Here is a 25,604-nt window from a genome sequence, read left to right on the forward strand (position 1 = left end):
CTGATGGAGTGAAATTTAAGGTATTTTGTAAGAATATTTCTAATATAATTGTATGTATGTAATCTGAATGCTCGAATTATTTTTTTTGACATACTCGTACGATTAGGATGAGAATTACATTCGTAGTTATTGGAATATAATCTCATCTTATTTCTACAGTATTTGAATTATTTTTACTGCATTAGTTATTATACATAACCTCATTGAATTATTTACTGCTTTAGTTATTATAATCTCTTTGAATTATCCTAAGCAGGATTATCATGCTGATTATCCTAGCTTTTAGGATTATGTTATAATGGTAATTTGCACATGCTTAATAACTGATTTATTTAATGATTGTATGGTAGCGAAGTTTGTGGGGGCTTCTGTAGTGTAGAGGTTAGCGTTGCTGACCACGAGTCACCCATGCATGCGCATGCTCAAGGTTCGATGAGCCACAGTCCTGGTTCGAAGTTTCCGGGTGGGTTTTTTTTTCTTTTCTTTCCAGGAATAGAAATTTGCCTTCAATTGTTCTATAATCAGGTACACTGGGAGAAACACACGAGATACATGAATATTCGTAGTAGTGTTGATCGTAAGGTAGTTGAGTGTAGATCTTCACTGAACAATGCCATTGGGTTGTTGGGTTGTTACGATGCTAAGATAATTCTTGTTTGACTTTGGTTCAGGATATATCGTTTTCCGTTGAAATTAACGTTTGTTTTGATGCTCTTTCGATAAATGGGTAATTATTCCCTTGACTTCAGTAATTTCGATAAATGTGTATTTATTCCCCTGACTTCAGTAATTTCGATAAATGGGTAATTATTCCCTTGACTTCAGTAATTTCGATAAATGGGTATTTATTCCCATGACTTCAGTAATTTCGATAAATGGGTATTTATTCCCTTGACTAAAGTAATCTATTGTTTCTTTTTCATTCGCACTTCTTATTTTTTTTCATTGTTATTTTCAATAGCGTTTTCTTCTGTGATATTTTTTCCCGTTCTCTTGGTTTCTTTGTTTCCCATTCACGATTTACGTTACTGTAACTTTTTTCCCCCTCTTCCCGTTTTTTATATTTCCGTCATCCTGTCGTTTTCCTTCAGCTAGAAAATGATGATTCGGTTGTCAGCTGTTTGATTTCGTGTCCAGTCGCGTAATTCCGCCTTGCGTTATCGAGATTCGAACGGCAGTTTTACATTTTGTGACGCGATTCGCTCACGTAATATGGCGTTTCATCACCAAAGTTAAATCGCCAGCAATTTTAACAACGTCTGGTCTAAAGGGTGTTTTCGTACTTATCATCGTACATCTGGGAGTCTTTGTGTAATTTGGTAAATTATATGTATATATATATATATATATATATATATATATATATATATATATATATATATATATATTTTTTTTTTTTTTTCAAACTATTCGCCATTTCCCGTGTTAGCGAGGTAGCGTTAAGAACAGAGGACTGGGCCTTTGAGGGAACATCCTAACCTGGCCCCCTTCTCTGTTACTTCTTTTGGAAATAAAAAAAAAAAAGAGAGGGGAGGATTTCCAGCCACCCGCTCCCTCCCCTTTTAGTCGCCTTCTACGACACGCAGGGAATACGTGGGAAGTATTCTTTCTCCCCATTTTCGTGAATCGTTTTTACAACTTTAAGTCCCTCTTTTTTGTGATTCGTATTAGGGATTGTGACACTGTCTTCGTCTGGAATGTATTATTATCCTATTTTTTTTGTAATTTATTTCTTGATGTATCCTGTAATTTCTCGCTCATCATGAACTCCATTTACAGTGTATTTTTGTACTCATTCTTCCGCGTATTTCTTTTTTATCTCTTTTGTTTTCCTTTTTCTTTCTTTCTCGTTCTTTCTATGTCTTCTTCGTTTTCCCAGGTTGAAAATGGGCGTTGTTGTGATGGCTATTTCTGGCGGTTGAATATCTTTGGAAGTCTCACCCATCTCTTAAAATCATGATTTACTCTCATATATTATTTTTGTACTTTGGCCTTTTTTAGGTTCCTTCTCTTTTTTTTTTATTATCCGTTTTCATACGTTTATCTTGAGACCTCGTTGCATTATTTATCTCTCTCTCTCTCTCTCTCTCTCTCTCTCTCTCTCTCTCTCTCTCTCTCTCTCTCTCTCTCTCTCTCCCCTCCCTTTTCCGCGTGGGTAACGTGATTAACCAAACTGTTCTTTCCCGTTGCAGCCGAACTGGGAGACTACGACCCGAGGCGTCACTCCCCCGGCTACGTTTCGGAGTTCCGGTTCGTGACCACGCAGACGGTCGCCCTGGAGAACAAGATCGCCGAACTGCATAAAAAGCTCATGTGAGTCGGGTCTCCCTCCTGGTGTTTGCTGTGAGGAGGAACATCTACCTCTCTAGGGTGACCACAAGATTTTGTGACGATGACTGGTCCGTGGGATAGATTTTCCCCGGTATTTTGTGTAGATTATCTTACTCGATTCTGAGTGAATTAGTCTTTGTGTAGATCATGGGATTATCTCACTCGATTCTGAGTGAATTAGTCTCTGTGTAGATCATGGGATTATCTTACTCGATTCTGAATGAATTAGTCTTTGTGTAGATCATGGGATTATCTTACTCGATTCTGAATGAATTAGTCTCTGTGTAGATCATGGGATTATCTTACTCGATTCTGAGTGAATTAGTCTTTGTGTAGATCATGGGATTATCTTACTCGATTCTGAATGAATTAGTCTTTGTGTAGATCATGGGATTATCTTACTCGATTCTGAATGAATTAGTCTTTGTGTAGATCATGGGATTATCTTACTCGATTCTGAGTGAATTAGTCTTTGTGTAGATCATGGGATTATCTTACTCGATTCTGAGTGAATTAGTCTTTGTGTAGATCATGGGATTATCTTACTCGATTCTGAGTGAATTAGTCTTTGTGTAGATCATGGGATTATCTTACTCGATTCTGAGTGAATTAGTCTCAGGGGAAGTGGTTAATAGATATGCTTGAGTGTTAAGTATAAGATGTCAAGAAGGTATTAATGAACCCCTTCCTCCTCTCTCCTTGTCGACAGTGGCCAGGTGCCGTCCAAGGCCGAGATGTGTTACTTGGAGAAGGTCAAGTGGCTGGACATGTATGGGGTCGACCTCCACCCCGTCCTGGTAAGTTGCCGATCTCGAGAAGTGTTTCGTCTTTTGAGTGTTGCTTCCTTCTTAAGTGTTACGTTAGAATGCCCTTCAGAGCGATGTGTTGGCAGGGGAAACGGAAATGCTTCGTTGGCGTCTAACCCCCACACCGTCCTGGTAAGTCGTAAACTAGAGAAGTGTGTGTGTGTGTCGCGTTAAAAGTATTGCCCCGCGTGGAATTTTAGGAGTATTACCTCCACCCCTTTGTGGAGTGTTGCTTAGTGGAGGGAATCAGTATGGGAAATCTGGTTCAGTTGATCGACGGAACGAGGTTTAGGATGGACTGAACGTCTTGAAATTGAGGGCATTCGCCCCGTCTATTGGAAGGGACATGATGGGGTGTTTTCGGTCGGTTTCTGGGACCTCCTTTGTTTACAAATGGTGGGCGGGAGGGAATTTTGCTGGCGACCGCGGTTTTGTTTACAAGTGCTGGGCGGGAGAGGAATTTTGCTGGCGACCGCGGTGGGCGCGCGCGTCATTTGATCGTCTCCCGGAGCGAACTGAATCGTTGATTTCAAAAGGTGTATCGTATTTCAGGTTTCGATTAGGAAGCGAGATGACGTACATGTATAGGGGTCATTTTTATAGGGTATTTTTTGTGTTATAAATGGACTTAAATAGATGGCTGATCTTAGCTTGTGAGGATTCATGTCCTGTTAAAGTGGTTTTTGTCGAATGAGGTCAAGTATACAGCGGTTTTTGTGTTGTTATAGAGAAGGTTTGATCGATGGGGAAATCACGCGCGTGCGTACAACCTCCCGCACGGTACGCGTGGGTAATGACGCGCAGACATGTCACAGAACGGTGGGTTCGCGTCACGACACGCCAGCGTATGGTGGGGACCCCGAGTTCGAATCTACGGAGACAAGGCAGGTAGCCGGGCTCACAGCCAGCCCAGCTGTTCATCCTCCCCCTTTTTTTTAAGGGGAGGGATGGATGGGGCGAGTAGATGAATGTCTACCTGGCGTAACCGTGTAGAATACACGGTTATAAAGACACGGCCCGTATGTAGGAGGTTAAGAGACGTGGAAACACGATTGTAACTCAAATGTGTAGTAATTACACACATCCCTTTTTGACTTCTAGGACGACCGTGGACGACTGTGAAAATCCAGGATGAACGTTGAGTCATCGTCAGATCCGGATCTGTCCTTAAGGCTGAATATCTCCCTCGTAACATGTAAGATTCTCGATCGTAAGAAGGGGAAGGTTAGACATTTTTTGTTCTCTCGTGCGACTTTCTTGACCCCGAGGTGTGAAATTGTTTGGCACGTGTTTTACACACGTTTGGTCCCCCGTGACACCCGGTCAATTTGCGTTACCTGTTCCATTCCATTGTCCCGTGCTGGAAGGAGGGTTTCCGCCTGTTTATCACTGGGGAAAACGACCTTAGGGACTTGCTAAGCTTTCAAGAATACCTTTGTCTGTGCGAGTCTTTCCATGCCAGTGGCTTGCGGGATATCGTGAGGTGAGATTTAAACGGAGGCATTCGGAATTTGTAGCCTTATGATCCATTGTCTGTGGGGAAGGTCGAGGAATTCGGACTGTAACTGCCGATAAGGTAGAGAGAGAGAGTGAGAGACGGGTGTGTTGGGGGGGAAGAGAGTGCAACAACACGGCCTAGAAGCGAGGACCAGGAGGAGAAGTAAGTGTGGAGTGAGAGAGAGAGAGAGAGAGAGAGAGATTAGAGAGAGATTAGAGAGAGAGAGAGAGAGAGAGAGAGAGAGAGAGAGAGAGAGAGAGAGAGAGAGAGAGAGAGAGAGAGGCCTTTGGTCGCTTGGGGCGGCTCGGCTGCTTCATCAGCCATGTCGCCACCAAGACGTTCTAAGCCTAAATTAAAGCAAGGCGACTTTGACCCTCTCTTTTGCCGACGGATTTAACCTCTTCAATACGGCAAGTTTAACCTCTTGAGAACGACCACTTACCACCTTGATTACGACTCCTTCTCTCCCCCCCTCCCTTGAGTACGACCATTGCCCCCTCCTTGAGTACGACCATTGCCCCCTCCTTGAGTACGACCATTGTCCCCCTTGAGTACGACCATTGTCCCCCTTGAGTACGACCGTTGTCCCCCTTGAGTACGACCATTGCCTCCCCCCCTTGAGTACGACCATTGTCCCCTTTTGAGTACAACCATTGTCCCCCTTGAGTGCGACCATTGCCTCCCCCCCTAGAGTACGACCATTGTCCCCCTTGAGTACGACCATTGCCTCCCCCCTTTGAGTACAACCATTGTCCCCCTTGAGTGCGACCATTGCCTCCCCCCTTGAGTACGACCATTGTCCCCTTTTGAGTACAACCATTGTCCCCCTTGAGTACGACCATGTGTCCCCCTTGAGTACGACCATTGTCCCCCTTGAGTACGACCATTGTCCTCCTTGAGTACGACCATTGCCTCCCCCCCTTGAGTGCGACCATTGTCCCCCTTGAGTACAACCAGTGTCCCCCTTGAGTACGACCATTGTCCCCCTTGAGTACGACCATTGTCCCCCTTGAGTACGACCATGTGTCCCCCTTGAGTACGACCATTGTCCCCCTTGAGTACGACCATTGTCCTCCTTGAGTACGACCATTGTCCTCCTTGAGTGCGACCATTGTCCCCCTTGAGTACGACCATTGCCTCCCCCCTTGAGTACGACCATTGTCCCCCTTGAGTACGACCATTGTCCCCCTTGAGTACGACCATTGTCCTCCTTGAGTACGACCATTGTCCCCCTTGAGTACGACCATTGTCCCCTTTTGAGTACAACCATTGTCCCCCTTGAGTGCGACCATTGCCTCCCCCCCTTGAGTACGACCATTGTCCCCCCCTAGAGTACGACCATTGTCCCCCTTGAGTACGACCATTGCCTCCCCCCTCTTGAGTACGACCATTGTCCCCCCTTGAGTACGACCATTGTCCCCCTTGAGTACGACCATTGTCCCCCTTGAGTACAACCATTTGGACGACTCAGTTTACTGGGAACGATGCCTTAAGATAGTACTCGCGATTCTTAAGTCGGGTCAGTAATGGGTTTCAAGTCTTCGTACGCCAGAGGGTTTAGAGTCATACTCGAGAGAGAGAGAGAGAGAGATACATCCTCCTCCAGGAGACGTGAGGAGCGGCTTCACTGTTGGTAATGGCGGGGAGACAGCCAGCCAGACTAGCGCTGGATGATACGTAAAATGTATTCTACTGTTAGGTTCACTTCTGGCTGAGCTGTGGCATGGCGGCGACCCCCCCCAACCCAAGAGGCCCCCTTCCCTCCCTCCGTGTATGGAACCCGCTATCTTAAGAGTGTCTGAACCTGTACCTAAGCGTGCTGGAATGGGATTGTGTCAACGTCAGAGCTAAATGAAGGCTTAGAAGTCCGCCAGACAAATGGAACTGACTCAGTCATTATTGGAACGTAATCAAAGCGTCTCTACACATCTTATCTAAGAGGTTTTTCGGTGTGTTTTGCTTTTTTAGCCTATTTTCATGTTGTGGCCTCCAGTTGCCCTGGCCTTTTCTTTTTTTATCTTTCGAAGAACTCGTCTCCTTGAACATTTCGTCCTTACTCTTCTCTCTTCCCATGGTGGACATGTTGGTAGCATCTCACCACCTCTCGCTCGTAACTCACTCGTCTCCTTGAACATCTCGTCCTTACTCTTCACTCTTCCAGTGGTGGACATGTTGGTAGCATCTCACCACCTCTCGCTCGTAACTCTGCTCTCTGGGGATGCCGTTCCTCATCGGACCTGCTCTTGTCAGTTCCTTGTTCTCGCTCTAAGTGCAGCGGCCAGACTTGACAAGTATATGTTAGCCGCTGTGTTGGAGGAGGTTAAGCGCTTGCTTGCTATTTCCCTCCCCCCTTGTACTTGAATGCAGATCAGGTACTTACCAACACACAATTTGTCTCCTATGCAGTTCCTCCTAAGGGATGGACTCTGGCCACTGGTTGTATGTGTTACGCCCGACTGGCATGTGTGTGTTTCTCTCTCTCTCTCTCTCTCTCTCTCTCTCTCTCTCTCTCTCTCTCTCTCTCTCTCTCTCTCTCACACACATTCCTACAGGCTATTTTCAGACAGATATGAATCGTATGGAGGTCTTCTTCTTCTTCTTCTTCTTCTTCTTCTTCTTCTGCTTCTTCTTCTTCTTCTTCTAATTCTTCTTCTTCTTCGAATTCTTCTTCTTCTTCTTCTTCTTCTTCTTCTTCTTCTTCTTCTTCTTCTTCTTCTTCTTCGAATTCTAATTCTTCTTCTTCTTCTTCTTCTTCTTCTTCTTCTTCTTCTTCTTCTTCTTCTTCTTCTTCTAATTCTCCTCCTCCTTCTTTTTCTTCTTCGTCGTCTTCTAATCCTAATTCTAATTCTTCTTCTTCTTCATCTTCTGATTCTTCTTCTCATTCTCATTCTTCTTCTTCTTCTTCTTCTTCTTCTTCTTCTTCTTCTTCTTCTAATTCTCCTCCTCCTTCTTTTTCTTCTTCGTCGTCTTCTAATTCTAATTCTAATTCTTCTTCTTCTTCATCTTCTGATTCTTCTTCTCATTCTTCTTCTTCTTCTTCTTCTTCTTCTTCTTCTTCTCCTTCTTCTGCGTCCCTTCCTCATTACTTTGCATTTACTGGGGATCGGAACATCATCAGCTGTGTATCACGCCAGCAGTTTGTCTAGGTCCCCTTATAAGTTGGTGCAATCACCATCACTCTTTACCTCCCTCCGCAGACGTTCAGGTCTGAATCCAGACCGCGCTGGCGAGTCGGTCTCGTAGATCAAGAAGAGCGGTGGTCCCAGGACGGAACCCCGCGGCAAAACACTGGTCACCCTCCCACAACCCCATTTTGAGAATTGTGTGTGTGTGTGTGTTTGTCTGTCTGTGTATGTGTCTGTATTAATTATACACAGGAGGCTGTGCGCTCGGCTAGACCTATGGAATAATACGTAGATGCATTGTTGTAAGTGGAACTTAGGTGTAGGTGGGTGTGCAGGGTACGTGGTTTGTGTTTTAGGAGGTGTACGTGGGTGTTCAGTGTACTGCCGGGCATGTGAGTGGGAGAAGTGTCCGTAGGCGTGTAGGTAAGGAGGTGGGCGGAAAGGGTCACAGCGCCGTCAGTGGGCGTGGTGGCACCCCACTGCAGGTGGGTGCAGTGGGTTATTGTCGTTGGGGGAAGGCTGTGGTGGTGAGGGATATGTGTGGTTAACCAGCGTGGGACGAAAACATCCCAGTAAATTAGACGGCGTTTTTTTTTTTTTCAGGACTTGGGATGTCAGGCGTGGGCTGGCGTGGTGAGGGAAGGGGGGGGCCGGAGTGTCAGGCCCGGGAGGGCGTGGGTTCCGTCTGAGGGAGAGAGGAGGAGGAGGGGGTCATAATTTCAGTGTGGGGGTTAGATTCTCGTGTGGGCGTGGAGTGTTGTGTACCATGTAAGTGTGGGTCTCGGCCGGACATGGGTCTGGTCTGACCGTGCGGGTCGGGTCGGGTCTGGTCCCGGGTGTGGGCGTGCCAGTGGTATGCAAATTATAACCAGTTTGGTCAGCGGATCATAGCCTGGAATGGGACGCTCATTTCACTTTTATATACGCCAGTGTCGGGGGAGGGGAGGATGGATGCCGCTCCTCGGAAGCCGTGTGCAGACTGCGGGTTCCCGCGAACGAGAGGAGGCAGGCAATGAGGTGCGTGCGCGTGCGTGTTTTCCATCGCCAGAGATCACCCCCCTCTCTCTCTCTCTCTTCTTCTCCTCCGCCAGCCCTCACCGTGCGCACGCAGGGCGAGGGCTAGCGATGGGCGTGTGGGTACCACTTACGCCGGCGTCCTGCCATCCATCCCCCCTCCTCTCAACCCGCACACACGTACGTATTTATCGACCAATCAAGCAGTATTTTACGAAGGCGCTCGGGTGCCCAGCGCGCGGCTGCGATAGCCGAGGCCCGGACACACCCTTTACTTAGCGTCCGAAATGTGCAATCTTACGGCGTCGGGACGACCTATACACACCGCCAACACACGGTCGGATCCCTCGGGGGGCGCCGCGCGAGGGAGCTGCCTCCTGGTACAGAGTATAGCCAATGGGGGGGAAAAAGGGATCTCACAGACTTGAAATACGCGAGGTAACATCGTGGTGATGCAAGTGTGTCGCTCGACTCGTACCTCCGGCTGTGGTCACTGGAGTGGGCGCTCAAAGACCATACGCCTCTCTTGGACAGAGGTTGTTGAAGGAGGCTTCAAGAGGCGCCCTCCGCGGGTGTTGGTTTGACGTGGTGGCCACCACGACAGAGGTTGTTGAAGGAGGCTTCAAGGGGCGCCCTCCGCCGGTGTTGGTTTGACGTGGTGGCCACCACGACAGAGGTTGTTGAAGGAGGCTTCAAGGGGCGCCCTCCGCCGGTGTTGGTTTGACGTGGTGGCCACGACCATTGTCGCTGTGGGCTCGTCTGCCCACCCTCCCCACCGGTGCGTGGTGTCGGCCACAGGAGGTATACACATATATACCCACCACTTCACCTCTCTGTTAGGCGAAAGGCGCCAGACTTTCTTTGCCCAGAAATGTACTTTGAGATGCCAGTCCTTAGGGAAGGTAGCCTGACCCCGCTGGATGCCTGATAGATAAGTATAGAGAAATAGAATCACCCAAGACCTACTCGATAGATAGATAGAAGCACCCAAGACCTGCTCGATAGAGAGATAGAGTAACCCAAACCTGCTAGATAGATAGATAGAAGCACCCAAGACCTGCTCGATAGATAGATAGAATAACTCAATACCTGCTAGATAGATAGATCGAATAACCCAAGACCTGCTAGATAGATAGATCGAATAACCCAAACCTGCTCGATAGATAGATAGAATAACCCAAACCTGCTAGATAGATTGATAGAATAACCCAAGACCTGCTAGATAGATAGACAGAATTACCTAAGACCTGCTAGATAGATTGATAGAATAACCCAAAACCTACCAGATAGACAAGTAGAATCACACAAGACCTGCCAATATAGACAAATAGAATCACCTAGATAGACGAGTAGAATCACCCAAGAGCTATTAGATAGACAGAATAACCCGAGTCCTAGTGGATAGACAGATTGTTAAACCTTTATCTTAACATACAAACTTTGCCCATCTCCTACCCAGTACGTGGTACACATCTCCTACCCAGTACGTGGTACACATCTCCTACCCAGTACGTGGTACACATCTCCTACCCAGTACGTGGTACACATCTCCTACCCAGTACGTGGTACACATCTCCTACCCAGTACGTGGTACACATCTCCTACCCAGTACGTGGTACACATCTCCTACCCAGTACGTGGTACACATCTCCTACCCAGTACGTGGTACACATCTCCTACCCAGTACGTGGTACACATCTCCTACCCAGTGCGTGGTACACAGCTGGTCGAATGAGGTGACATCCAGGTATTTGAGTAGATAGAATGATTCACACTCGCCCAGTAGACTGAACTAGCGTTCTGCTGTTAGGAAAACTGCTAGTTCTGTTGTTAGGAAAACGGCTAGTTCTGTTGTTAGGAAAACGGCTAGTTCTGTTGTTAGGAAAACGGCTAGTTCTGTTGTTAGGAAAACGGGTAGTTCCGCTGTTGGGAAAACGGCTAGTTCTGTTGTTAGGAAAACGGCTAGTTCTGTTGTTAGGAAAACTGCTAGTTCTGTTGTTTGGAAAACGGCTAGTTCTGTTGTTAGGAAAACTGCTAGTTCTGTTGTTTGGAAAACGGCTAGTTCTGTTGTTAGGAAAACGGCTAGTTCTGTTGTTAGGAAAACGGCTAGTTCTGTTGTTAGGAAAACGGCTAGTTCTGCTGTTAGGAAAACGGGATGAAGTAACGCCCTCCTAAGAAACAGTGAAACGGGTAACCGTCTGTTACCTGTACATTCAGGTAACGCCCAGCTGTTACCTGAGCAGTGAGCGAGCTGACGCGCACCTGTTACGTAAGTAGTGAGGTAACGTCCAAATTTTTACCCCGACAAGGAGGTAACACCTCCCTCTTACCTTAACCATGAGGTAACGCCCACCCCATACCCAAGCAATGGGGGTAACACCTGCATATTAACCTGGATCATGTGGCAACGCCCACCTCTTCCCTTAACCGTGAGGTAACACCTGCTTGTTACCTAAATAATGAGGTAGGACCCACTCCTTACCTAGACTGACTCATCGCCCGCCTGTTACCTAACACTCACACCTCAGCCCAGCCGTGAGTTAAGAGGGCCTCCTGTTAGCTAACAGAGAGCCAGGCCGCTTCGCCTCTAACAGAACCGAGCCAACGGTGAGCCACGAGCGACAGTGGATGAACCCGTTTTAGTGTCTGGGCTCTTAAGGTGAGTGGAGCGACCCCCATCTGTTGCCCCAAACGGAATGGACCACCGACCACCTGTTGTATTGGCAACGGGATGACTCTTACCCTACGTCCAGCGCCCCCCCCAACGGCTGTAAGGTGAAGTGAGTCAGCGATTATCGCTCGTCCTGAATGGTGTTGTTACGCGTCCTTGTTAGCTAACTAGCTGTTACACACTTAGCCTGTTGTTAGCTTGTGTTTTGACACGGACTCCCGAGCTAACTAACCAGCATTGTCACTCGCCAGTTAAGCTAATTATTCGGATGAATAGATCGACGAAATAGAACCACTGTCAGAGAAGTGGAACAGACTGTTGGGGCGAAGAAGCAAGCACACACTTTCCCTACGAAAAGCCAGATATCAGAAAACCCTGTGGTCTGTGTCGAAGACATTTGCCAAAGGAGGGTAGTGATTGTGGACTGATCTCGTAGTTTATATAGATGCATACACGAGGCAGTGCGTCAGTGGTTTATATAGATGTAGACACGAGGCAGTGCGTCAGTGGTTTATATAGATGCAGACGAGAGGCAGTGCGTCAGTAGTTTATATAGATGCAGACACGAGAGGCAGTGCGTCAGTAGTTTATATAGATGCAAACGCGAGGCAGTGCGTCAGTGGTTTATATAGATGCAGACACGAGGCGGTGCGTCAGTAGTTTATATAGATGCAGACACGAGAGGCAGTGCGTCAGTAGTTAAATAGATGCAGACGCAAGGCAGTGCGTCAGTAGTTTATATAGATGCAGACACGAGGCAGTGCGTCAGTGTGCGAAAGTCTGCATCTGTTGTGGAGGGCAAGAAGAGAGAGAGAGAGAGAGGAAGGGGAATCTTTTAGACACATTTTTCTTCAGAATCGTTTCATCAGTCTTTACGAAATGTGAAGGATGACGATTAACGCACTCTGCGTTGCTTACTCGGTGTTTAACGCCCCGTTGCCCTCCCGTTGCTTAGTCGAATGGCCCCAGTTCCTGTTTTCGTAAGCTAAGACGAATAACGTAATTCCATCTCAGCTTTAGCTGAGAGAATGCGCATTTTTTCCCTCCCTTTTCCTTCCCCACATCCGTTAGCTAAAGGGAAGACCCAATGGCGAGCCGTTAGCCAAACAGAAGGCCGACCGCCCGCCCCGTTAGCCAAACAGGGAAGAACTGGCGTTATTTCCCGGCTAGAAAAGATCAACCAGGTATAAATACAAGAAAAAAAAAGCAACACGCTTCGTGCCCCTCATCTGTCGCTTGGGCTCTTGTCTTATGTTTTCATTGTATATTTTCGCCCCGACGGTCCATTTAACTTATGTTCCTGCCTTTCGGGGGGTGTGTGAGGGGGAGGCCTTATTTATTCCCGCAGCTTTGAACTGGTTTTAATTCAAAGGCTGGCTATTTTTTTTTTATTTTTTAGAAAGATGACGGCGTACCGGTTCGAGCCTCAAGGTCGCTCGTGACGCGCTGGGTTGTAAATAAAGACGCCGCCAAGTATTTCTTTTAGGATTTTTTTTTTTTTCATCTTTTTAAACCGTTCTTTTAGGATTATTATTATTATTTTTTTTTTTATATGTAGACGCGGATTCCTTTTCACATACCGTCATTTAGGAGTTACTTTTTGTGGTTGGTTTTTTGCTGTATTTGCTCCCGTGTTTTAAAATGTCTTTATCTGTTTGTTTTATGTTTGTTTTTTTCAGTTTATGTTAGTGTGCAATCTGATGTCCTTCATATGCAAATAGCGTTGTTTTGTCTACAAATATTATTGTTGCTTGGTTTCATAACTTAGGTCAGTGGTGGGGGGAAGGGGAGGGGCTTGCTTGCTCGGCGCCATAACATGGGTCAGTGAGGGGGAAGGGGCTTGCTTGGCTCCATAACTTGGCTCAGTGAGGGGGAGAGGAGGCTTGCTTGGCTCCATAACTTAGGTCAGTGAGGGGGGAAGGGGCTTGCTCGGCTCCATAACTTAGGTCAGTGAGGGGGAAGAGGCTTTCTCAGCTCCATAACTTAGGTCAGTGAGGGAGAAGGGGCTTGCTCGGCTCCATAACTTAGGTCAGTGAGGGAGAAGGGGCTTGCTTGGCCCCATAACTGAGGTCAGTGAGGGGGAGAGGAGGCTTGCTCGGCTCCATAACTTAGGTCAGTGAGGGAGGAAGGGGCTTGCTTGCTCGGCTCCATAACTTGGGTCAGTGAGGGAGAGGAAGGGGCTTGCTCGGCTCCATAACTTAGGTCAGTAAGGTGGAAGGGGCTGTCTCGGCTCCATGACTTAGGTCAGTGAGGGGGAAGGGGCTTTCTCGGCTCCATAACTTAGGTCAGTGAGGGGGGGAAGGGCATTGCTTGCTCGTCTCCATAACTTGGCTCAGTGAGGGAGGGAAGGGGCTTGCTTGGCTCCCAGCAGGTTAAGTTCCCTTCCTTATCAGTCAAGGGCGATACTGAGCCATATCATATATATCTCTCGTGCGGGTTAAGTCGGGTATATTTCTTTCCCTCAAGCATAGGTACAGCATACTACAGGTTACAGTAAGGTTCACCTGGCAATGCTGCGTCAACCCATAGAATTGACTGTAGTTCTCTGATTATCATTGTTTTTTTTCTTAATGTTTCGTAATTTATAGTGTTTTAGTAATGTGGAAATTACGTGATATTTTTCTTTTCTTTTTTTCCTATCCCAACTGTAGTGTGTGTTTGCAATGTAATTTTTCACGAGGTATGTCTCGAAATCTGAAGTTATCTTGAGATTTTCAGTAGCTCATTACCTTGGCAAGATATATATATATATATATATATATATATATATATATATATATATATATATATATATATATATATATATATATATATTGGAAAGGATCACAATTTTGCTCGTGATCAAGATGTTCCTATGAGTCCACAGGGAAAATGAAACACGAAAAGTTCCCAAGTGCACTTTCGTGTAATAATCACATCATCAGGGGATGTGATTATTACACGAAAGTGCACTTGGGAACTTTTCGTGTTTCATTTTCCCCGTGGACTCATAGGATTATATATATATATATTGAATAAGTGGCTTTGCCTACATGTTGCCTAGCGTGACGGAACCGTGTGGTTCCAGGAGGCTCTGGCATTGTAATGCATCTCGGGGAAAGTCCCCCTTTATCTATCACCTTGCGAGCGCCAAGCGACCCCCCCTCTTCTGATTCCTGGTCCGATAATAGCATCCATCACCCGCGCTTGTTAAAGGCGACGCCGCCGCCCCCCGCACCCCCACTATCTCTCCCCCGCCTCCGTTGTAATTAACTCGGGGAGGAGGGAGAGAGAGAGGATGGGGTGAGGGGGTGAAGCAGACGACCCGATAGGTGTCAAGGGGCCGTCGACCAGTCGGAGGGGGGCTGTGTTGCGGGTGGGTGGTCGACCAGCCTGGTAGGTAGTTGGGCCCTGGTTGCCTGCGACAAGTGGTTGGGGGGTTGCGACACACGGAGAGAGAGTATCATGGATGGATGCTTGGGGGGTGTGTGTATATAGCCTTCTCGTGACGCATCGCTACGTCGGAGGTGGAGATGAGAGAGGGTGGGTTTGTTTGCGACGACGACGTAGCCATCTTTGAATACCCTGGGTCGTCTCCGTCGTGCTTAAGGGAAGGGTGGTGGTCGTTGGTCGTGCTGTCGCATCCAGGAGACGATGTCTCGGCCTGGAGGGTGTCGTACCCTCGTGAAACCATTTGGGTCGTCTCCGTCGTGCTTAAGGGAAGGGTGGTGGGTCGTGGGTCGTCGTGCTGTCGCATCCAGGAGACGGTGTCTCAGCCAGGGGGGGGAGGTCGTTCCCTCTTGTCGAGGAGGGTCGTACTATCGTCTTTTAAAAGACGTACGTACCATCGTGTCTTTAAGGGCGATCGCGACCTCCCATTGGTCCATCTTTGCCAATCTCGCTTCGCTGATTCGCTCATTCTTGCGAACTGTTTTCGAAGTTTGGGATGGAAAATGGGGTCAAGACAATGCCACCCCCACACACCTCCTCCTTGAATGGGGTCAAGACACCCCCCCCCTTCCCCTCCCCCTCCCCTCCCCCCCGCCAGTCATGTCTGTGGGGTAGTAATGACTCTCATTACGAGCTGCTCGTGGAGGCAGTCGGGCAGTTAGTGACGTGGCCGATGGGCTGGCTAGAAAACCCCTCCCGATCGAAACCGCGGGTGGGAACCACGCGTAGAAACCGAAGACAGGTCACTGGTCACACATACTGTAGGCCGCCCTTGCGTAGACACCAATACTGTTCTACTGGAGTAGAAAAAAGATACCACGTGATCCACGAGTAGAAAACGTGATCTGCTCCATTGTAGAAACCTCGGGTCGTGACCAGTCAGGGTCAGGTCAAAGGTTAGTGGTGTCCAGTGTGGCGGACGTGCGTGTAGCGAGCGAGACTTGAGGTAGACGAAGATGCGTTTTGACAGCGTCTCGCCCTCCTTTGATGGGCGCCTCCCCCCCTGCAGCCTTCTGAGCTGCGCTCCATAAAGTTGCAGGGAAGTGGTGGACTCCCCTTTCGACTCGACTCGACACGGTACGACCTTCCTGAGGACGGACTCGTCGCTCGGTGTGCAAACATATGCAGCAGGGAGTCCGGTAACACCCATTGAATATATGAATGTAAATATAAACACACACACACACACACACACTGATAGTGGTGCTCGAAAAAACCTTTAAATATTATTAGGTCATTAAATGCAAATGAAATTATGTCGGTTTGGGTCTTGGGGGGGGGGAAAAGAAAGAAAATGTCTTGCATTAGCGCGATGTGCGAGGCGTCTTTGACCTAGGCCGTCAAGAGCGCGGGAGACAAAGAGACAATCTCTCCTCCTCCTCCTCCTCCTCCTCCCAGACCCGCGCCGGGCCACAGCCTTCGTACTCTCGACCTGAAATCGTTGTACGTTGGTGCTCCCAAGTGCACGTTGAATGCGTGTTATTGTAGTCACCATCTTCGGTTGCGCCTGACGAGCGCGATTGTATACGACCCTCGAGGACGAGGTGTGGTGGCCTGGCCTTTGACCTGACCCTAAGGGTCAGGTCAAAGGTTAGGTCATGGGTAATCAAAGGTCGTGGACTGTCTCGCTCGTTCGCGCGTCGTACCGCCGTTGCTCCAGGGGTCGCACTGTCGTGCCCTTTGGCTTCCTAAGACCCGTACAAGGTTGACCTTGACCCCGCCGCCATGAGGCCAGCCAGCAAGTAGTTACGAGTGTGCGTGAGGGGTGATTGGCGATCGGTGGGGGTTGTTATAGCTGGTAATTCGGCGATCGGTGGGGGTTGTTATAGCTGGTAATTCCCTCTGGCAGTTAAGGCTCTGGACTTTCAGCATTGGTTATTATAATTTGGCGACCCATCATGGCAGGGGCAATGGTAACTGTACCGTTTCAGTACCCCACCTGAAACTGGTACGGTCAGAGCTGTACCGTGTGGCCTGACAGGTACAGTGAGAGCTGTACCGTGTGACCCCATGACAGGTACAGTGAGAGCTGTACCGTGTGACCTTCTGACAGGTACAGTGAGAGCTGTACCGTGTGACCTTCTGACAGGTACAGTGAGAGCTGTACCGTGTGACCTTCTGACAGGTACAGTGAGAGCTGTACCGTGTGACCCCCCCGACAGGTACAGTGAGTGCTGTACCGTGTGACCCCCCGACAGGTACAGTGATAGCTGTACCGTGTGATCCCCGACAGGTACAGTGAGAGCTGTACCTTCTGAACCCTGACAGGTACAGTGAGGTATACCCTCTGAACCCTGAGAGGGTGCGGTGAGGTGTACCCTCTGAACCGTTACAGGTACAGTGGCCTGTAACCCACCTCCCCGTGTCAGACACACAATCAAGAATCAGATTGAGGGGGAAGAAATGCCTCGGTAAATATTCATCATAACATTTAATTCTCTTTTATATATATAAAGGATAATGTTAGCCCGAGAGACGACCCCCAGACGTTAACAAGGGGTTGTAAGTAGGTAATTATATATCATAATCGACCCGGCGAAATCCGTCCCCCAAGTTTACGTATAAGACCTTCGTCTCAGAAGGCAAGGAGCTTCTCCAACCTGTTGGTTGCTCCCAGTCAGCCATGGGAGTTAACATTTTCCCGATGATGGGGATAGTAGAGGAAGTTTTTAAGGGGGATAGTAGAGGAAGTTTTTAAGGGGATAGTAGAAGTTTTTAAGGGGGTAGTAGAGGAAGTTTTTAAGGGGATAGTAGAGGAAGTTTTTAAGGGGATAGTAGAAGTTTTTAAGGGGGTAGTAGAGGAAGTTTTTAAGGGGATAGTAGAGGAAGTTTTTAAGGGGATAGTAGAAGTTTTTAAGGGGGTAGTAGATGAAGTTTTTAAGGGGGATAGTAGAGGAAGTTTTTAAGGGGATAGTAGAGAAGTTTTTAAGGGGGTAGTAGAGGAAGTTTTTAAGGGGATAGTAGAGGAAGTTTTTAAGGGGGTAGTAGATGAAGTTTTTAAGGGGATAGTAGATGAAGTTTTAAGGGGATAGTAGATGAAGTTTTGAAGGGGTAGTAGATGAAGTTTTTAAGGGGATAGTAGAGGAAGTTTTTAAGGGGGTAGTAGATGAAGTTTTTAAGGGGGTAGTAGATGAAGTTTTTAAGGGGATAGTAGAGGAAGTTTTTAAGGGGGTAGGAGATGAAGTTTTCAAGGGGATAGTAGATGAAGTTTCAAGGGGGTAGTAGGTGAAGTTTTAAGGGGATAGTAGATGAAGTTTTTAAGGGGGTAGTAGATGAAGTTTTCAAGGGGATAGTAGATGAAGTTTCAAGGGGGTAGTAGGTGAAGTTTTAAGGGGATAGTAGATGAAGTTTTTAAGGGGGTAGTAGATGAAGTTTTTAGGGAGATAGATGAAGTTTTTAAGGGGGTAGTAGAGGAAGTTTTTAAGGGGATAGTAGAGGAAGTTTTTAAGGGGATAGTAGATGAAGTTTTTAAGGGGATAGTAGATGAAGTTTTTAAGGGGGTAGTAGATGAAGTTTTTAAGGGGATAGTAGAGGAAGTTTTTAAGGGGGTAGTAGGTGAAGTTTTAAGGGGATAGTAGATGAAGTTTTTAAGGGGGTAGTAGGTGAAGTTTTTAAGGGGATAGTAGATAAAGTTTTTAAGGGGATAGTAGATGAGGTTTTTAAGGGGTAGTAGATGAAGTTTTTAAGGGGGTAGTAGATGAAGTTTTTAAGTTGATAGTAGATGAAGTTTTTAAGCGGATAGTAGATGAAGTTTCTAAGGGATAGTAGAGGAAGTTTTTAAGGGGGTAGTAGTATAAGTTTCAAGGGGATTCTATAATAAGCTTTAAAGTAGAGAGTAGAAAAAGTTATAAGTGTCATTGGAGTAAGTTTGAAGGGTGTGTTATAAAAGGCTTTAAGGAGATGGTAGATTAAGTTTTAAGGGAATAGTAGAATAAGTTTTAAGGGGATTCTGTAGACTGTATCTTTCGTAGTCACTGAACAAAACGGCAGGAAACTTGGCTGATGCTTTTGCGAAGGTATGAGATGATCCGCTTATGTAGTCAGGTTGGTTAAGTTGCTCCGCTTACGGTTTACTGATTGGTTAAGCTGCTCCGCTTACGGTTTATTGACTAGTTAAGTTGTGCCTCTTCTGGTTTACTGATTGGTTAAGTTGTGCCTCTTCCGGTTTACTGATTGGTTAAGTTGTGCCGCTTCCGGTCTACTGATTGGTTAAGTTGTGCCTCTTCCGGTTTACTGATTGGTTAAGTTGTACCGCCTTTTGTCTACTGATTGGTTAAGTTGTGCCTCTTGTTTACTGATTGGTTAAGTTGTGCCGCTTCCGGCCTACTGATTGGTTGAATTGTCCCGCTTACGGTTTATTGATTGGTTAAGCTCTTCCGCTTACAGTTTACTGATTGCTTATGTTGTTCCGCGTACAGTTTACTGATTGGTTGAGTTGTGCCACGCACGCTTTACTGATTGGTTAAGTTGTGCCGCTTACAGTCTGGTGATTGCTTAAGCTGTACCGCTTACAGCTCGACGATTGGTTAAGTCATACCGCTTAAAGTCCGCTGATTGGTCAATTTGTAACGTTCAGGGTTCACTAGAAATCAACTTGTACTGTTTACCGTGCCTGTGTCTGGCCAGTCTGTAAACGCTCAGGGTTCGATGAATATTCAGGCAGCGCCGCGTGGAATTCAACAATTGGTCAATTTGTAGCGTTTAAGAGCCCCATGAATTCTCAAGTCGGGCCCGCCTAGCGTGTACCCCGAGCCCCTGTTGTCGGCGAGGGGCCCAGACCACCCGGCCAACCAGGAGCGAAAGAAATCCGTGTAGCACAGAGTGTGTGTGTGTGTGGGGTAAGCCATGGTGTGGTGGGCGTCCAGCCTCACCCTCGTGGAGCCCTGTGCCGGGCGGGAACCAAGGCATTGTTTACGTCCGGGCCCGTTCGGATCCTCCCAGCGACCGCGCGCTCTGGTGGGGGGGGTATCTGATGTATGGACGAATGTAGGCCATATTTTAGGTCATTGTTTGTTGATGTCAACGCTAGACAATGCGATAATATATATATATATATATATATATATATATATATATATATATATATATATATATATATATATATATGTATATATATATCGACTCCATCAACATCCTTACTGGCTGTGTATGTACCTGTGATTGCACAGTTGAGGCGCGTGAGTGTGCACACAGACACTGCTCTGGCGGGCAGTTGCCTTACACCCCCCGAGCATGGCGGTGGCCGGGCTCTGAAGTGCTTCGATTAAGTAGTTTCGACACTCAGGGTTGATGACGGCCTCCGTCAGGGTGGGGGAGTAAGAAGCGGTAGAGCCTCGTCGTTGCGGCCGCGTTATCCCAGGCGGGAAGGTTTTGCAGACGACGAATTTCACGTAGTATTTTCTGTCTCTCTTGAGTAATGACGAGAAAGTGGCGGCAGTGGGTGAGGTGCGAATGCTTCTAGACCGCACGCGTCATGCTGTCTTCTTCCTCCTCCTCCTCTTCCTCCTCCTCCTCCTCTTTTTCTTCTTCTTCTTCTTCTTCTTCTTCTGTCTCCTCTCTCTCTTAAATGATAGCTTCACAGGGACATAAACATTGTTCTCAGCTGAGCCACAGGTCGCTTGGAATGAGGGGTTGGGGGATCGTCTTACGATTTTCCTCGTTTGTTTTCCGTGTGTTGTGGGGGATTGAATAGGTGGGTGGGTGGATGGAGGCTCGGATATTACCTTCCGCGGGGCATGATTTATGGAGGTCTTGCCATGTCCTCGTCCCTGTTGTGGAGACCTCAGCATGTCCCACGTCCCTCTTACCCTCGACCTGGCTCCATTACGAGGGTCCTTGGCCGATAATTGCTCAAACGAAGATCTGAAATCTTATGTGGTGGTGAGTTGGACGTCTTTTGAACTCGGGCGTCTATACCGGGTGGCCAGAGCCTCATCTTACAACAGTAGGGGTTTACGGTATACCTCCAAGAAGAAGAGAGGATGATATGGTATACCTTCCAGGACTTATGACCTCATTTCAGGGCGAGAGGTCAGAAAGGCCATACCGCGTAGGGGCAACAACTTGGTCCCAGATTTAGGGACTGTAGAAGGCGCTGTAAGTTCTGCCACGACCCCATACGTTATGGCTTTATGGGTAGGGATGTTTAGTGTTGAAGAGGATGAAACCACACACACACACACACACACACTCACTCTAAGTCGACTATGACTAAGATGTTATGTTTGGGTCGGTTTACGGCCCTTGTTCTTATTACAGGATAGCCAAGAGCAGGAGTGTGTGTGTGTGAGGGTTGGAGCATCCTCATCGTGTGCTTCCTCTTCTGGGCACTGGGGTGACGCCGTTAGACCTGCTATGGCGCGTTCGTTCCCAGAGCGTCTGAAGTAGTGGTGCCTCTAGGGATTTAAAGGCAGTTCACTTCTGGAGGTTGTTGGCTTGCCCCGTGGGGGTCCCCTCTTCTTCCCCGAGCCTGACAGCTTTATGTTAAAAGCGCCAACTTCGGGTGTCAGGCAAATTACGCCGGGAATTTTATTTTCTTGTTTGTTATAGAAACTTATGCCGGATACATCCCTCAGAGCGAGTGATTATATACCTACAAACAGCATATTTATAGCCACAGGTCCTGGACGCTCCGAGCCCTTAAATCTAAGGTTTTCTGGACGTTGTGGAAGACCTTAAATCTAAGATCTTCTGGGCGCTCCGAGCCCTTAAATCTGAGGTTTTCTGGACTGTGTGTAAGACCTTAAATCTCTGCTTCTGGACGCTACAAGCCCTTAAATCTAAGGTTTTCTGGACGTTGTGGAAGCCCTTAAATCTAAGGTCTTCTGGACGCTACGAGCCCTTAGAATCTGAGGTTTTCTGGACGTTGTGGAAGCCCTTAAATCCCTGCTTGTGGACGCCGAGGGCCGCCGCCGCGCCCCCAAACACCTCCCCCCCCCCTTCAAACCTGAAACGTCATGTGTTCTTCATTATTGACTCCGTCCGATGCTTGGCCAAGGCGGTGCGGTGTGGCCAGGGGCCCCTGAGGTTCATAGAAATATGTCCAGTGATTAATCCTGGCCATCCTTGATGATTAAGCTCTCGAGGTGATTGTTCCCCTGGTTATTATCGTCGTGTAGCGGGGATGATGGTGTGTGTGTGTGTGTGTGTGTGTGCTGAAGTCATCAGAGGGGGGACAAGGTGGAGTGGAGGGGGCTTCTTGTGTCCCTCTTGCCTTCCAGGATGTGTGGTCTGTGCTGGTTGGTATCGGCCATCCAGGATGTGTTACTGCCTGCCTTCCAGAATGTTACTGCTTGGCTTCCAGGATGTGGTCTCGTGTTACTAGCCTTCCAGGATGTGTTACTGGCCTTCCAGCGTGTGTTACTGCCTGCCTTCCCGAATGTTATTGCTTGGCTTCCAGGATGTGGTCACGTGTTACAAGCCTTCCAGGATGTGGTCTCGTGTTACTAGCCTTCCAGGATGTGATACTGGCATACCAGGATGTGTTACTGGCCTTCCAGGATGTGGTCTCGTGTTACTAGCCTTCCAGGATGTGATACTGGCATACCAGGATGTGTTACTGGCCTTCCAGGATGTGGTCTCGTGTTACTAGCCTTCCAGGATGTGATACTGGCATACCAGGATGTGTTACTGGCCTTCCAGGATGTGGTCTCGTGTTACTAGCCTTCCAGGATGTGATACTGGCATACCAGGATGTGTTACTGGCCTTCCAGGATGTGGTCTCGTGTTACTAGCCTTCCAGGATGTGGTCTCGTGTTACTAGCCTTCCAGGATGTGGTCTCGTGTTACTAGCCTTCCAGGATGTGGTCTCGTGTTACTAGCCTTCCAGGATGTGTTACTGGCCTTCCAGGATGTGTTATTGCTTGCCTTCCAGGATGTGGTCCTGGTTGTCCAGCCGACTGTGGGTTGTTGAGTGGGTTTTAGTGGGGCGTAGTGGTTTAGGAGGGGACAGGTGGGTGGTTTCGGAAGGTGATTGGCTCATGAAATACTGGAAGTGAGATGGTTGTTAGTGGGTTACAAGGTGGCCTATGGGGGGGGGGGAGATTAGGTGAAGGTTGTTGGGGTGAGGGGAGGGAGGGAGGAGGGATTAGAAGTGGGTGATTGGTGAGTTAAGGGAGGGATTCGAAGGAGGGAGTGGCTTGAGTTGGAGAGATTAGACATGACAAGCGAACGTTGGCTTGGGGAAAGGATCACACACACACACACACACACATACATACATACATACATACATACACACACACACACACACACACACACACACACACACACACACACACACACAACGTCGAAGGTTTGGCCACTACGTCATCGACGACGAAGCATCGCGTCGCGTTGCGTTGCGTTGCGTTGCGTCCCAAAGAAAACGGATGTCGTCCTTCACTCCTCCTGTATTAGAACCTGTGGCGTCCAATGGCAGATCACGCGACGGGACGGGTTCAAAATCGAGCGACACTCTGGCAGCCGTTGTATGGGGAGAACCGACGTTACTGTCACGTGGGTATGGCACTGTATTTACCCCAACCCAACCCACCCACCCACCCCAGAGTGGCGCATGCGCGTTTCCCTACCACAAGCTGACCGGGATGATTTTATATGGCGGGTTGGATTTACGTGCTCGGTGTCGTCACTTCGGCGTCATGCGTCGGCTCGCTGACGTAGTGGCGGCAGCGGCAGCGGCAGTAGCAGTAAGGGCGGCTGCGGGGCGGGGCGGGGCGGGTGTGTGTTAGCAGCAGGAGGAGAGGAGGAGGAGGAGGAGGGAGAAGCTGGCGGCGAGCGGCGGGCAAGTTGGGTTATGAGTCAGGATGTCTGGCGGTCAGGCAGGATCATCTACTACCCCCCCAACCCCCCTACCTCTCCCCCTCCCCCCTCACTACCGCGCCGCAGCCGATGTCGCAGAAGAAAAACCGACCAAATTACCCGCGCGCGTCGGGCGTGTGTGTGTGTGTGTGTGTGTGTGTGTGGGCCTCACTGGGGTGGGGAGGGAGAGAATTTATTTTTTGAACCGGCCGTCTCTCCCTCACCAATTTTACCACTCTCTCTCTCTCTCTCTCTCTCTCTCTCTCTCTCTCTCTCTCTCTCTCTCTCTCTCTCTCTCTCTCTATCTATCTATCTATCTATCTATCTATCTATCTATCTATCTATCTGTCTGTCTGTCTGTCTGTCTGTCTGTCTGTCTATCTATCTGTCTGTCTCTCGTCCTAACATCAATGCGTTGTTATTAGTTGATTACCAGCAGTTCATATACTGTAGATTATATATATATATATATATATATATATATATATATATATATATATATATATATATATATATATATATATATATATGAACGCTCGTTGTACGTTTTGGACAATCAAATGTTTACCAAATGGCGTCCTAGCTTCGTCTCTTCGATGTATATCAACTGACTGATATATTTCTCTCTTGTCTCTCCCCTGATGATGTGATTATTACACGAAAGTGCACTTGGGAACTTTTCGTGTTTCATTTTCCCCGTGGACTCGTATATATTCGTCCCGAGTCGCTTTTGTGAGGGAGTCATAAAAGTCTTTATCATAGTGGAGTCTTTTATTTTCTTATTTAGGTGGGTTAGGGATGTTTACCGCCACCTGTTGACCCCTGGGGAATGAAAGAATGCAAAGGTGGCAACAGGTGGGGCGTCTATCAAAACAAAGCGAAACCCCCTCCTTCCCCCAGCTCAGGGAGAGCCGTTTAAAAAACAAACAAACTTAATTTTGTGTTTAGAGTTAAGACTTCATATCACGTTTTCATTTTGCGTTTAAAATTAAAGACTCTACATCACGTTTTCATTACAGGCGAGAGGGGGGACATCTACAGAGTGTGTATTACAGACTTTTTTTAAGTAAATAGTCGACAGTTCACGAGGACAGCAACGTACATTCACAGGGATCAAGCAATGTACATTCACAGGGATCAAGCAATGTACATTCACAGGGATCAAGCAATGTACATTCACAGGGATCAAGCAACGTACATTCACAGGGATCAAGCAACGTACATTCACAGGGATCAAGCAATGTACATTCACAGGGATCAAGCAACGTACATTCACAGGGATCAAGCAACGTACATTCACAGGGATCAAGTAACGTACATTCACAGGGATCAAGCAACGTACATTCACAGGGATCAAGCAACGTACATTCACAGGGATCAAGCAATGTACATTCACAGGGATCAAGCAACGTACATTCACAGGGATCAAGCAACGTACATTCACAGGGATCAAGCAATGTACATTCACAGGGATCAAGCAACGTACATTCACAGGGATCAAGCAATGTACATTCACAGGGATCAAGCAACGTACATTCACAGGGATCAAGCAACGTACATTCACAGGGATCAAGCAACGTACATTCACAGGGACCAAGTCACTGGGAGATATATTTTGTGTGAAGTTGTGCGTCGTCTTCAGCGAACATATTGTATTTGTCTTCTATCTTCTTCCAGTGTTTGGCCATTTGGTTACTTGCGCTCCAAACTCGAGGCCTCCTGGAAGGTGTGATTGGGAAATGGGTAACTACCGTGTTAACAACCGTTCCCAGGGACTGGCGTTGTATCCTATGTCTGGACCCATGTGAGCAAGCTTTCCCATACCCCCAGGACATCAAGGGGGGGGGGCGCTAAAATGCTTCAGCTTGGTGTGGAACGCCACCAACACATTCATCCACTCCCAGCTGAAGGAGTAGGTGTTCCGGTGTGTG

At 47.7% G+C, this 25,604-nt stretch overlaps 1 protein-coding gene across 16 annotated transcripts in view; it reads left to right on the plus strand.

Annotated features, from left to right (window-relative positions):
- LOC139763209 (uncharacterized) overlaps positions 1 to 25,604 on the plus strand; it is a 708,912-nt gene that overhangs the window by 628,331 nt on the left and 54,977 nt on the right. For all 16 annotated transcript variants that reach the window (XM_071688990.1, XM_071688991.1, XM_071688992.1 and 13 more), the window contains 2 exons: positions 2,193 to 2,313; positions 3,041 to 3,128. In XM_071688990.1, the coding sequence (XP_071545091.1) occupies positions 2,193 to 2,313; positions 3,041 to 3,128 (209 nt within the window). The remainder of the gene's footprint in view (positions 1 to 2,192; positions 2,314 to 3,040; positions 3,129 to 25,604) is intronic.

The sequence above is a fragment of the Panulirus ornatus genome, chromosome 46, assembly GCF_036320965.1.
Source record: "Panulirus ornatus isolate Po-2019 chromosome 46, ASM3632096v1, whole genome shotgun sequence".
NCBI lineage: Eukaryota > Metazoa > Arthropoda > Malacostraca > Decapoda > Palinuridae > Panulirus > Panulirus ornatus.